At 33.9% G+C, this 14,050-nt stretch overlaps 1 protein-coding gene across 1 annotated transcript; it reads left to right on the forward strand.

The window, feature by feature from the left end:
• Positions 1–10,541: 10,541 nt before the first annotated feature.
• On the forward strand, positions 10,542–13,101 carry LOC126673200 (cytochrome P450 71A9-like). Its single transcript, XM_050367223.2, has 2 exons — positions 10,542–11,561; positions 12,437–13,101. Exons 1-2 carry the CDS (start codon positions 10,641–10,643, stop codon positions 13,055–13,057), a joined length of 1,542 nt encoding a protein of 513 aa, XP_050223180.1. The 5' UTR covers positions 10,542–10,640; the 3' UTR covers positions 13,058–13,101.
• The last annotated feature ends 949 nt before the right edge of the window (positions 13,102–14,050 follow it).

The following is a 14,050-nucleotide window of genomic DNA, read 5'->3' on the forward strand; positions in this document are numbered from 1 at the left end:
GTAAAAAAATACTTAATTCGTCTATTTTTTGAAAATAATTATCTATTTTTTAAATAAAAATCATGGAATATTTTAAATATTTATTAGTTTCTTTAAATTTTAAAATTATTTTTTATATTAAATTTGATTAATTTTAAATGCTGATATGATCGTTTGATATAATTTATAAATGTATGAAATATCATATTATACTATAAAATAATGTGTTAAGATAAATATTTTTGAAGTGGTTCATGCATCACTAATTCATCGATATGACCCTTAAATTTGAGATAGAATAAAATTAAAAAAAATATTTACCAATAAGATCATTTTGTATCGTTTTCCAATGTTATTCCATTTAATCTCAAGATCAACTCACCATATGTTATTATAGAAATCACTTTTTTAAAATTTCGTCATGAATATAATTTAAATTTTTTTAAACCCACTTAAATATACTTCAAAGATCCATCTAAATTCGACATCAAGTGAACATTAGATTCACCATCAAGATCCATCAGACTAACATTAAATTTGAATTACAATTGGGTTTGAATATTAGAAAAACGCAAACAGTCCACCAAAATTTATGGCGATGGAATTTTGGTAGTTATTTAGTATTTTTTAAAAGTCAATTTTAATGAATATTTTGATTTTGATATTTCGAAAATTAATTTTCCATACCAAAAAATTTAAAACTTTTTTTCAATATTAATGTAATAATCCAAATTTTAGTAGACCCTTGAACAATAGTAATTTTAATTAGGTAATGCCATTTTTTTAATCCTGACAGCCGGTAGACCTTATGACATAATGTTGGCAAAATATCATTAGTGTACAGTGTCAATTCGTAATATATACTATAAAGTCCGGACATCGTACCCACAGGAAAAGATACTGAATACACCCAATTAAGATACACAATTTGAATAGCTAAAAGGGATAGTTTGATTGAAGCAATTAAACTAAATAACTAAAATAAATAATTATGATTAAAATGGACTAAAATTGTAACTAAAATATTGATTAAATAATAATAATGAGAAAGATCAGGAATTATTAATTTTTATTATGTCATCAATTTCGTGGTTTATGGATTATGTTGTCAAATTACGGTTCAGACTAATATAAAGAACCTATAGCTCTCTCTCAAGTCGCTATAGGTAAAAACAGGCAAATAACTAATAAACATGCAATTACTCACTCTCGTGTTATAATTGACCTAATTAATAAACTAAATGATGTTTGTTAAGCAAACCCTAAGAACACGTACTCGTTAACTCACTCTCGTGTTATCAACTCCTACATTGTTGATTAAGCTGTCTATTTTAATTTAACTCTCTCAAGTTTCAATTAAAAACACAAGAAAATAGTTTAGGTGATCAAATTAAACTAAGAATTAAGAACAATAATCAAAACGCAATTATGATAAAAATCCATAAATTCAGTATGATGAAATACTCATAAATTCAATTAATAATCCTTAAAGATGGGTTTAACTATTCATAATAGAACTGTGTGATCAATGGTATTGGTCTAAGTCTTATGTGTCCTTATTTTGTGATTCGTAAGAGTATAAGTTAAACATCCTTTCTTAGAGACGAGGTAACTCGCTGAAGACTCTCGGGACTAGGGTTTCAGTGGAGTACTTTCGGGATCGGTTTCAAATAGAGTTATTTCTCGGGACCTGTATCTAGTGAGTAACTTGGTAGGGATTCTAGGGACTCACAATTTGGATTAAGAGATGGTATTGATAACTCAGTTGATATTCTCGGGACCGTGCGACTTGAATTAAGTTTAATTTGACTCGATGTGGTTTGATTTGAGTATAGTGTATGTACTTTGCATTATGATTTCGATCAGATCCAATTTTTAACTGTAAATGATTTGTTTATATGCGATCCTATTTTATTTAATATGTATTAATAAATGTGAATTCACTAGAAATATCCATATTTTTGACACTCATTATTTTCTCTTTCAGGTTATAGAGTTACGAGGTCAGACTTCCACAATAATTCAGGAAGTCGTCATCTATATCTCTAGAGCTGTAAGTAGGTGAGTATTAGGAAATTGTCTTTCTGTTTTCAATAGTTCGTAATATTTTGACAAACTCTGATCTAAACTACTATATAAACATTATTTTGAAAAGCTCCGTTATTTTATAAAAGATAAACTATTTACCAGTATTAGATGTTTTATACTGGTATATGAATGTGCAAAGGTTTTGGTACTGTATTTGAAAACAGAGCATGTACGTCATAAGAGATTAATGTTTGCGCTCTGTTTTCTTGAAATACAATTAGGGTTTTACGAACCCGTTTTCAAAAATGTATTTTCGTTAAATGAAAAAAAGGTTTTCCCTTTCAGGTTATAGAGTTATGAGGTTAGGTTTCCACAAAAATTCTGAAAGTCGACGTCTGTATCTCTAGAGCTGCAAGTAGTTAGGTATTGGAAAGTTGTCCTTCTATTTTCAACAATTCATAATATTTTGATAAACTCTGATTTAAATTACTATACAAGTATAAGTTTGAAAAGCTACGTTATTTTATAAAAGACAGATTGTTTACCAGTGTCAGATGTTCTATACTAGTATATGAATATGCAAAGATTTTGGTATTGTATTGAAAACAGAGCAGACACATCATATGAGATTGATGTTTGCGCTCTGCTTTCTTAAAATACAATCAGGGTTTTACGAACCTGTTTTTAGAAATGTGTTTTTATTAAACGAAAAAAAGATTTTAACGATATTGTCTGAGAACATATCATACGTGATGTTTGGTTTTGAAAACGCGAAAAATTTGTAAAAGTTTTTTTGACTTGTTACGGATTTTGGAGCAATCACTCTCATTTTCTAGTGCCGGTCTCAACTCGAGTCGTGACAATATCAAAGGGTGACTGAGATAAGACACTTAACCAGTATCTTGGCTCATTGTAAGCTTAGTATTCAGGATACAAGAACCTAGCAGGTGTCTCGATAAACATTATATCTCAAAAGCATGCGTATTTAATAACCTTTGGTGACCACAAAATAATCTTTGACACACGAGAATATCCTCTACATTGCACGTATTTGGCACGCAACTCGGGGAACACTAGAATATGTAATCTCAACTAATAGAATGTAGGGACCAAAAAATCAAAAGGAGAATCTCAGCAAAAATTTGCACAAGTTAGCCTATTAAACCGAGGTTACACAAAAGAAGAAGTGGAATTTGCGCTTTTTCAGATGCACCCGCACAAAGCCCCTGGGCCTGACGGCATGTCTCCCTTATTTTATCAGCATTATTGGCATGTTATAGGTGGTGAAGTAAGCCAGTTTGTGCTTCAGATTCTTAATGGAGAGCCATTCCCAGAGAACTTTAATCATACGCATATTTTTCTCATCCCCAAAACTAAGAATCCAGAGTCCATGAAAGATTATCGCCCCATCAGTTTATGCAATGTCTTGTACAAAATTGTTGCCAAAGTTCTTGCTAATCGCCTCAAGAGTACTCTTCCGCTTCTTATCTCTGAATCGCAAAGCGCTTTTGTCAAAGGGAGGCTGATCTCTGACAATATTCTGGTTGCTTTTGAGTGTTTCCACTACATGAACAAGAAGAGGAAAGGAAAAAAAGGTTATATGGCTATGAAGCTTGACATGAGTAAAGCGTTTGACAGAGTAGAGTGGGACTTCTTACGGCAAGTGATGGTGAAAATGGGCTTCCCAACTCAGTTTAAATCCTTAATTATGTCTTGCGTGACGTCTGTCTCTTTTGCCGTTATGATGAATGGTGTTCCCCAGAGCAGTTTTTTGCCGAGTAGAGGGTTGAGGCAGGGCGATCCTCTATCCCCGTTCTTGTTTATTCTCTGTGCAGAAGCCTTTTCTGGTCTAATTTCCAATTCAGTTCAGGAAGGGAAGCTTCACGGCATTCAGGTTGCAAGAAATGCCCCAGTTATTTCGCATCTCTTCTTCGCGGACGACTCTGTCATCTATGCGAGAGCCTCAGAGAATGTGGCTACTGGGATTCAGCGCATCATTCGGCGTTACGAGGAGGCCTCTGGGCAACTCATTAATTTTGACAAGACCGCCATATCCTTCAGCAAAAACGTTAGCAGCACAGCTCGGAACAAAATTTCTAGACTACTCCGTGTCAAGTCGGTTTTGCACCATGACAGGTACCTGGGTTTACCCACTTTTGTTGGACGGTCGAAACGTGAAATTTTTAACATCCTTCTCGAGCGGGTTTGGAAGAAGCTGAATGGTTGGAAGGAAAAGGTTTTGTCTAAAGCGGCAAAAGAAATCTTGCTCAAATCAGTAATTCAGGCTATACCTACATATACCATGGGCGTCTTTCGCTTACCGGCGAATATTTGCCAAGAATTCCAAAGTCTGATGGCTAAATTTTGGTGGCAAAACGGAGGGAACGATAGAGGAATGCACTGCGTTGGATGGGAGAAGCTATGCCGAACTAAAAGAGATGGTGGATTGGGTTTTCGTAATTTGGAGGCCTTTAGCTCAGCCATGTTAGCAAAGCAAGGATGGCGGTTGCTCCATGATGAGGACTCTTTAACAGCCAAACTTCTTAAGGCGAAATACTATCCCAGGCAATCCTTTCTTGACGCAAAAATCAGTCCAGGCGCGAGTTTCACATGGAGAAGCATTCATAGTGCTATTCCGCTTCTAAAGCGAGGGGTGCGCTGGAAAGTGGGAAATGGTAAAAAGGTCCGTATTTTTTTGGACCCTTGGTTGCCTCGCAATGGAATTTTCAAGGTTACTCCTAAGGACCTTACTGCTGATTCTGAAATTCTGGTTTGTGAGCTCTTAGATGATTCTGGGAGGTACTGGCTTGATGATGCTCTAGATGATTTGTGCGTCAATGAAGATGCTATGTTTATTAAAGGAAATATTCGCACCAGACCACAGACTCAGGATCGATTAATATGGCATTACTCGGCAAATGGCTTTTTCTCGGTTAAAGGTGCGTATTTTTTGGACATGGATGGAAGACACTCCCCAGGCAACTCTTCTGGCTTCGGGACTGGTGTTTCTTGCTCATGGAACTCCATATGGAATCTCCAAATTCCTCCCAAGATTAAACATTTCACTTGGAGAATCCTTCGTCACAGTCTCCCCACAAAAGGAGCTCTTCACCGTCGAGCCAACATTGGTGATGGCTTATGCTCTCGTTGTGGCAGTCCTGAATCTATGGACCATGTCTTTAAAGACTGCCCCTGGGTTCGTGGTGTGTGGTTCGCGTCTCCGCTAGGAATGGATACTGAGAGGTTTAGGGAGGAAAATTTCTTGGATTGGGCAAATCAGTATTGGCTGAATTTTCAAAAAACTGAGATTGAGCAGTTCTGGGTTACTTGTTATGCCATTTGGTATGCTAGAAATCAACTTTGTTTCAGCAATAATGACATTCCGGTTGATGCGGTGCTTCAGATGAGCAGAAATCAATTATGGGATTATAAAGCTGCTAATTTTAGAGATTCTTCGAGTGGCTCAAAGCAAGATTCTTTCTGGGTAACACCCAAGGATGGTCGGTTCAAGCTGAACAGTGATGCTGGGAAAGTGGGGACTGATCTCTGGGGTCTTGGTGTTGTTTGCCGGAATTGGAAAGGCGAAGTGATGATGGCAGGTAACAAAACTATTCCGCAAGCAGGTGTTTCCATTCTTATCGCTGAAGCCGAAGCTCTTCTCTGGGGATTGAAGCTTTGTAGAGACTGCAGTTTCAAATCCATGGAAATTGAAAGCGATAACGCTCAACTGATCTCGGCCCTGATAAACAAGACTGCTTTCATTTCTGATCTTGGAGATTGCATTGATGATATCTCAGCTCTGGCCCAAGATTTTGATCTCCTGACATGGCGCCATGTTCCTAGAGAAGCCAATGGCCTTGCTCACAAGATTGCTGCGGATGCTATGAACTCGTCAGATTCGGTTTGGATTGAAGAACTCCCAGATAAATGGAGTAACTTTCTGATTGCAGATATGGCTGCCCAAAATTCTGTTTCTGTTTAGTTTTCTTTGTCTTGTTTTTGCTTTGCTTTGCAAGCTTTGTTTTTCTATCAAAAAAAAAATGTGCAAACTCTTAAAATATTCTTTTTATCCACAATATTTTAAACTCTTTCTTTTTATATTTTTTTCACTAAACTAATTCGAGCGTTACAGCAAACTGCCAATGAGCCATCGCTAGTGTTCCATATGACCTCTTCTTCCTTTTTATCAGATTTCGAAAATTCAGTGATTTATGATTATCCATTTTAACTAAACTTTAAAGATTTTAAATATTATGGTCCCAAGTTTTTGTCCTATTATATGTCAACTTTTGGAAAGCAAGTGGGCGGAAAATCAAAATTCATGGATGAAGCCTTTCTTTTCTCTATTCTCCCTCTCTTCAACACCCTCCCATTGATTCAAAACTGGATTGCTAAACACCGCCCGGTTTTACTTACCACCGCACAGGCAAAAGACATTTCTGCCCTTTTAGCAAAATTTTGAAAAAAAGTTCTCTCAACTCATTCGAATACATTCGAACAAATACGTAAAAAATCGATTAAAATGACGAACAACGAGTACAATTCATCGGATAACGAGTATCGACGTTCGGAAACAACCCCCGATAAATATTTTTTTTAAAAAAAACTCGAAATAAATAATTTTTTTAAATTTTTTTTAAGGAGGGACGTTTACATTTCACGTCCTCTCCAGAGGAGGGGACGCCGCTTTCCGGCGTCCTCTCCAGAGGAGGGGACGCCGCTTTCCGGCGTCCTCTCATCTGGAGGGGACGCCGGACGTCCCCTTTTCAGGCGGAGGGGACGCCGGAAAAACAGAAAAAAAAATTAAAAATTATTTTTTATCTCGAAAAAGCCGGAACATATTGTTTCCGACTGTCGGTACTCGTTTCCCGACGAATTATACTCGTTATCCGTCATTTTACTCGACTTTTTACGTAGTTGTTCGAGTGTGTTCGAATGAGTTGAGAGAACTTTTTTTTTTGAAATTTTGCTAAAGGGGTAAAAATGTCTTTCGCCTGTGCGGTGCTAAGTAAAAGGGGGCGGCGAATAGCAAAACCCATTCAAAAGCAACCCACCTAGTGGGCGGCGGTGTGCCACCTTTTGTCCAAAATTCACTTTTACCTCCAAACTTCTTAAAATTTGCACAAGATAAATGTTATAACCATGTAATTTTATGTCTATTGTTGTCTTCTCTTTTATTTAGTTTGTCATTGTTTATAGGTTTAATTACTTAAAAACCACTCAGTTTGAACTTTTTTTTCGTTTATACCATGACCTAGGAAAAAATTCATTTATACCCTGACGTATGTATTTATGTTTCACCTCTACCCCGAGGCACTAAATTAACCTCTTTTCATTAAGAAAAAAGTTTAAAATAGTTCTTCATTTTTAACCTAAACTAATTAGAGATTAATTAGAAATGAATTTTTTTCTAAATGAAAGACTATTTTAAACTTTTTTTTAAATGAAAAGAGGTTAATTTAGTGCTTCGGGGTAGAGGTGAAACATAAACACATACGTCAGGGTATAAATGAACTTTTTCCTAGATCAGGGTATAAACGAAAAAAAAGTTCAAGGTAGGTGGTTTTTAAGTAATTAAGCCTTGTTTATATAGGTTTTTTTTAATGCCAAGCTTGTGTAAAACTTTAGAATCTAAAATCGTAAATTATTTGGTGGTTCTCGATTAAAAATCACCCCGGCTTATATATAATCAAATCTTGGATTTCATTTTCTTTTTTTTTTTGCATTTTTCATTTCAAAGATTAAAGAACAAATTCAACTTTTTACACCTTTATTTTTGTTCTTAAATTTTTCATAGATTTATAATTTTTTTTACTGCAATTGTTTAAATCCATAATTTATTATACTCATTTGACTAGATTTACTTTCAAATCTAATTGTTTCGAATTTGATGTATTAGATCGTTTGTAGGATGACTTCCGGCAATTAAAAACTTGTTGTTCAATAAGATCTTTTTGTAATTTATAGTTCAAATATAGTGACAAAATTAAAGTTTTTATAGTCGATTTTTTTATCAATGAAATTCTATCTTTTGTAAAAGAATGTATATCTTTTGAGAAATAAAATTAAAAAAATTATAATATAATATTCCTCCCCAAAATAATAGTCATATTTTTAAAAACACACATATTGAAAAATATGGTTGTCATATGTAATTTTTCAATTTTATCCTCAACTATCATTAAATGTGACTTTATAAAAAAACTCAACATATTAAATGATTATAAAAAATACAAAATCATTGTTAAAATTAATATTTTATAACCATTTTTATAGTTAAAAAAAATCAACAAATGAGTTTTTCAAGTATTTTATTTAATGCACTGCATTTTCCAAGTATTTTATTTAACAATATTTAGATAAAAATAATGCTATAAATAAGAGTAATATAGGAATAAATATAACAAAATATAAATAGGACTATTATTTTGGGACATATGAAAGTGGAAAGTGAGACTATTATTTTGGGACGGATGGAGTATAAAATACCCCTTCCGTTATTTAAATTAAATACTTGTCCTTTAAAAAAAATTAGCAATTATTTTCTAAATATATTTGTTTTATTAAATAAAATCTATTAAATATGTGGTTAATTTACAAAGTTTAATTTATGCCTTCATAATCATATACTTTATATAACCAATCAAAAGTTAATTAGCTAATAACTTAATAAATATTTTTGTCAAAAAATAAACTTAATAAACAAAATTATATATGTTAGTCTTTGTTTTTATACTTTAAAATAAAAGAAGAATTTGTAAATATTTACAGTTTTGCCTAGATTCACACAGTTAATAAAAACGAAGGGATCAAATCTTTTTTTTTAAAGTAATATTAAATTTAATTTTCAAATAATATGCATTCAAAGAAATTTATATTTTTGGTTTATAAATACATAATATATTTTTTAAAATTTGTCATAAAATATCACCAATTTTCAATTTTTTTCAAATACATACACGAAGTCATAATTTATTGAGGTGACAGTCAAAATATAGTCTCCAACTCAGCAAATTGCACCAATAAATGAGTGTTATCTCAATATAATGTAAGAATTTTAAATAAATATATAAAATTGATGATATTTTTTATGGAATTAACTCTTTTTAAAATTTAAATTTAATGAAAGAACCATTTTTGTCTGTTACTGTCAATGCATGTCTCATTTCCATGCTGGGAAGCCATTTATTCAAAACATCTTGAAAAAGGAAAAAAGTTGAGTAGCCATTTTTGAATTTAATATGAATGTTCTAGCCTTTTCAAATAAAGAGCCGACCATAATTGCATATATAACAGTAAATTCAATTAAAATAAAATATCATGGGCTCTTTCTACACACTTCTATTTACATATCATGTGGTGGTGGATCTCCATACGAATTTCTCCACGAGCAACTCACAAGCTCACGGCCCGCACTTCAAATGCTAATTAATTCCCATCTCCGTACCTAATTTAAATTTGAACAAAGGATCACTTTACCCTCTAAATTTGGCGCAAAGTATCAAAAACGTCCAAATTAGCAAAACATGATCACTTTTACCCTGAACTTGTCAAATTTAGTACAAAACCCCCCCTCCCCACTCTCACCCTAGAGAGTGTACCTCACTCTCCGGTTTTTTGTGGTAGTTTTTTTTGAAAGGTGGTTTTTAATGGTAAATAGTTTGAAAAGGTGCATAATATTTTTTGATTTTTTAAATTAACATATAATAATTTCAAAAAAATTATTTAATCTTTTTTATTTTAAAACTTTATATGTTAAATGAATTTTAATTAAAAATAAAAAGGACTACTTTGTATTTTTTACAAAAAAAATATTTTTTTTAATAGATGAGCAGCTGCCGGACTTCTTCTCCGGCAGCTGCCCATCAGAGACGACGAGCTTCGTCTCTGAAGCTCGTCGTCTGGTCTCTGTATCAGAGACGAACCCAAATAGGTTCGTCTCTAATACAGAGACAAACTCGTCGTCTGGTCTCTGTAACAGAGACGAACTCATCTCGTCTCTGTATCAGAGACCACCGTCGTCTCTGTTTGGAGACGAATCCATCTGGATTCGTCTCCTTACAGAGACCACCGTCGTCTCTGTAAGGAGACGAATCCAGATGCGTCCGTCTCCTTACAGAGACGATGAGTGTCTCTGCAACAGAGATGGGTTCATCTCTGTTGCAGAGATCAGTCCGTCTCCGTTGGAGACGGAGGCCGGAGGTTGGAGACGGAGGCCGGAGGTTGGCCGGATTATGGGTATGTTTAGAGTTTTAGGTTAATTAGATTAGTTTAATTATGATTAGGGTAATTATGATTAAGTGTTTAATTAATATGTTTAATTAAATTAAATTAATTAGAGTTAAGTATAAATAAATAGAGTTAATTTTAAAATTTGAAATCTCACTCTCCAATTAAGTGCCACGTCAGCATAAGGGGGGTTTTTGAGCCGGTTTTGCCAAGTTCAGGGTAAAAGTGATCCGGTTTTCTCAATTTGGACGTTTTTGATACTTTGCGCCAAGTTCAGGGGGTAAAGTGATCCTTTGTTCATTTAAATTTTATCCTTTTCACATCATCCCAATTTTTCTTCAGAAATAACAATAAATAACATGTGCATGATCTCTTGGAATACACAAAACTAAGCGTTCTTGAAGATGGGTGTATCATTTCTTGTTTCTTCACTATCCCAGGTCGATCAACCCATGATCATAATCATAATCCCATTTGTTTTTCTTACAAGTTGGTTGTTTTTCTACTTCATCAGCGACCCCTTGGTACGAGCAAAGAAGCTCCCACCAGGTCCTAAAAGGCTTCCAATCATAGGGAACTTGCACCAGCTACCGAACCCTATCCATAAATCACTTCACCACTTAGCAGAAAAATATGGCCCTCTTATGTACTTGCAGCTTGGTTCAATACCTACTGTGATAATTTCCTCTGCTGACATGGTAAGAGATATCTTTAGAACCCATGACACTGTCTTTTCCGGCAGACCCGCTTTATACGCCGGGAAGAAACTGAGTTACAATTGCTCCGACATTGCTTTTGCTCCATACAATCAACAGTGGAAGGAGATGAAGAAAATTGCAAGTTTGGAAATGCTAAGTACAAACAGAGTGCAATCTTTTAAGACAGTACGAGAAGAAGAAGTGAGTCGTATGATTGAGTCTATAGCTAATGTGTCCGGTCCGATTAACCTAAGCGAATTAATTCTATTGGTATCGAATAGAGTGGTGTGTCGAGCCGCTTTTGGAAGAAATTATGAAGCTGAAATTAATGGAGGACGAGGACTGGATTATCTGCTTAGTGAAGCGCAGGAATTGCTCGGAGGATTTTGCATAGCGGACTTTTTTCCATGGATGGAATGGTTTTGTAAGTTCAATGGCTTAGAAGCTCGAGTTGAGAAGACTTTCCGACAACTTGACGAGCTTTATGATAAAATAATAGAGGAACATCTTGATCCAGACAGACCTAAATCTGAGCATGAAGACCTTGTCGATGTACTGCTACGACTGCAAAGAGATGATAGTCGAAAGGTTCCTCTCTCCAACAATTCCGTCAAGGGCGCTCTCACGGTAAAACTCCACCATCTCGTAATCTTAAGTCTTGAAAATATAAAATACTGCAAATCAATTTACGACTCTCGAATTAGGAGTGTTGCCAGGGGTGGCGAGCCCGTGTGGCCGCCGCCCCTATCTTCCGGATAAAATACCTGCTGAGGTAGCTCCACCACAGAATTGTATGCAAACTATTTATATTTTTTACTAGTTATATGCTTTTATTATGAAAAGACCATCATGATAGAGAACATAAAGACTGAAAATAGCTAATTGACAATATTATTTGGGGTTATTAGCTAAAATGGTACCCAACCTTTACATCTTGTATTAAAATGGTACCTAACTTTTAATTTGTATTAAAATGGTACCCAACCTTCTAACTTTTGTATCAAAATGGTTTTTTAAACAATTTCCGGTCACTTTTGATGACGTGGCAACCGGAATACTAATTTTTTATATTTTTGCCACATCCCATGACAAATAAGATTTTATATAATTTAAAAAATTAAAACGAACTCTTATTTTACATCAATAAAAAAATTATTTTTCCGGTTGCCACGTCATCAAAAGTTGCTGAAAAATGTTAAAAAAACCATTTTGAAACAAATGTTAGAAGGTTTGTTACCATTTTGATATAAATTAAAGGTTGGGTACCATTTTGATATAAGGTGCGAAGGTTGGATACCATTTTGGCTAATGACCCTATTATTTGACATAAATATTGTTATATAACAACTGAACGATTATCTTGTCGAGTGAAATTTCGCTTGACCTAAATTAAATTTTTGGCTCCGCTACTGTGTCTAATTATGAGTCAAAATTATAGATATATAAATGATTTTGAGTTGATTTTTCTAAACTTTTGTCCTTAATCAACTAATTGATGTCAGGACATGTTCATTGCCGGAACTGATACGTCTGCGGCGACAATAGTTTGGACAATGACAGAGCTGATCAGAAATCATCAGGTAATGAAAAGAGCCCAAGAAGAAGTGAGAGGACTAGTTAAAGGCAAAACCAAAGTTGAAGAAAGTGATATTCCAGGTCTAGGTTACCTAAAAGCAGTACTAAAAGAATCACTTAGAGTCCATCCACCAACACCATTGATGGTTCCACGAGAAACTACCCAAGATTGCAGAGTCGGAGGTTATGACATCTCAGCTAAAACAAGGGTATTTATAAATGGATCATCCATATTCATGGACCCTAAAAACTGGGAAAATCCAACTGAATTTCGACGGGAGAGATTTCTGAATAGTTCAGTTGATTTTATCGGACCGCATTTCGAGTTAACAGCGTTTGGTGTCGGACGACGACGATGTCCTGGCATGAATTTTGCTGTAATGGTGGTGGAGCTAGCATTGGCTAATCTGTTGTATCATTTCGACTGGGGATTGCCCGATGGAGTTGGAATCGATGATATGGACATGGAGGAAGCATTTGGCATTACTATGCATAAGAAATCTCATCTATATCTAGTGGCTACTCCTGTAGATAATAGCAATATCTAGTCTGTCTTTAATGCGATCTTTATTAATGGGTGATTTTAAGTCAATAATTATGCCATTATGATTCATAATTTTATGACGTAAATTTAGTTGATTTAAGAATATCTTCCTCTCAATTTAGAATTCAAGCAATTTTAAAATCTTTTTGAAATAATTTTATCACCTTAACGAATTTAATCTTGATTGATCAATAGCTAATCGAAATACTAATTCTGAATATCAAATGATGCAGCCTCCTCTTAAAAAAATCTTTCATTAGTCATTAATATATCAACTTTCGAATACTGATATGATTGAATAATATTAAAGGATAATTTTTTTTTAAGTTCAAATAAATTTAAGGGGGTCGTCGTATTTACGATTTACACCGTTCATTATAAAATGAATGTTATAAATCAATTTACTTAAAATTGTATTATTTTATTTATCTACACCATTCATTTGATAATGAACAATGTAAATTTAATGAATTTGACCCATCAAAGGCTCAAATGAACTCAAGAAGAGAATCTTAATCCAATATTAAATGATCAAAATTTATTGCATAATCCATGAATTTAAATGAAGTTCTCATTTTGGATAGTAAAATATGGCAAAAATATATATATTCTAAAAAATCATCATCCTCTGGCATTTTTTTATTTAATTTTTTAAAAAAAATTGGGAAAAATGAAATTTGCTGTTTATTATGCATGATAGTAGATTATTATGCACCTCTGTCCCCGTTTATTAACCCCACAAAAATTTCAAGCATAATGGCATAACAAATGATTAAAATCAATGAAGATGACATTAATTAGACATTATTTTTGACCATATTATTTCAAGGGAAACCTTTTCAGCCAACAAATAGCCCAAAAGGGTATCTTTGTAAAAACTTAAATTTAATTGACATGCAAAGTTGTAGTAATAAATTTAAAGAGTATTGGCAAAATAAATTCTAAATTTTTATTTTTATAGCGATTTAATTTTAATGTTTAAAACGTTATAAAACAA

The sequence above is a fragment of the Mercurialis annua genome, linkage group LG3, assembly GCF_937616625.2.
Source record: "Mercurialis annua linkage group LG3, ddMerAnnu1.2, whole genome shotgun sequence".
Lineage (NCBI taxonomy): Eukaryota > Viridiplantae > Streptophyta > Magnoliopsida > Malpighiales > Euphorbiaceae > Mercurialis > Mercurialis annua.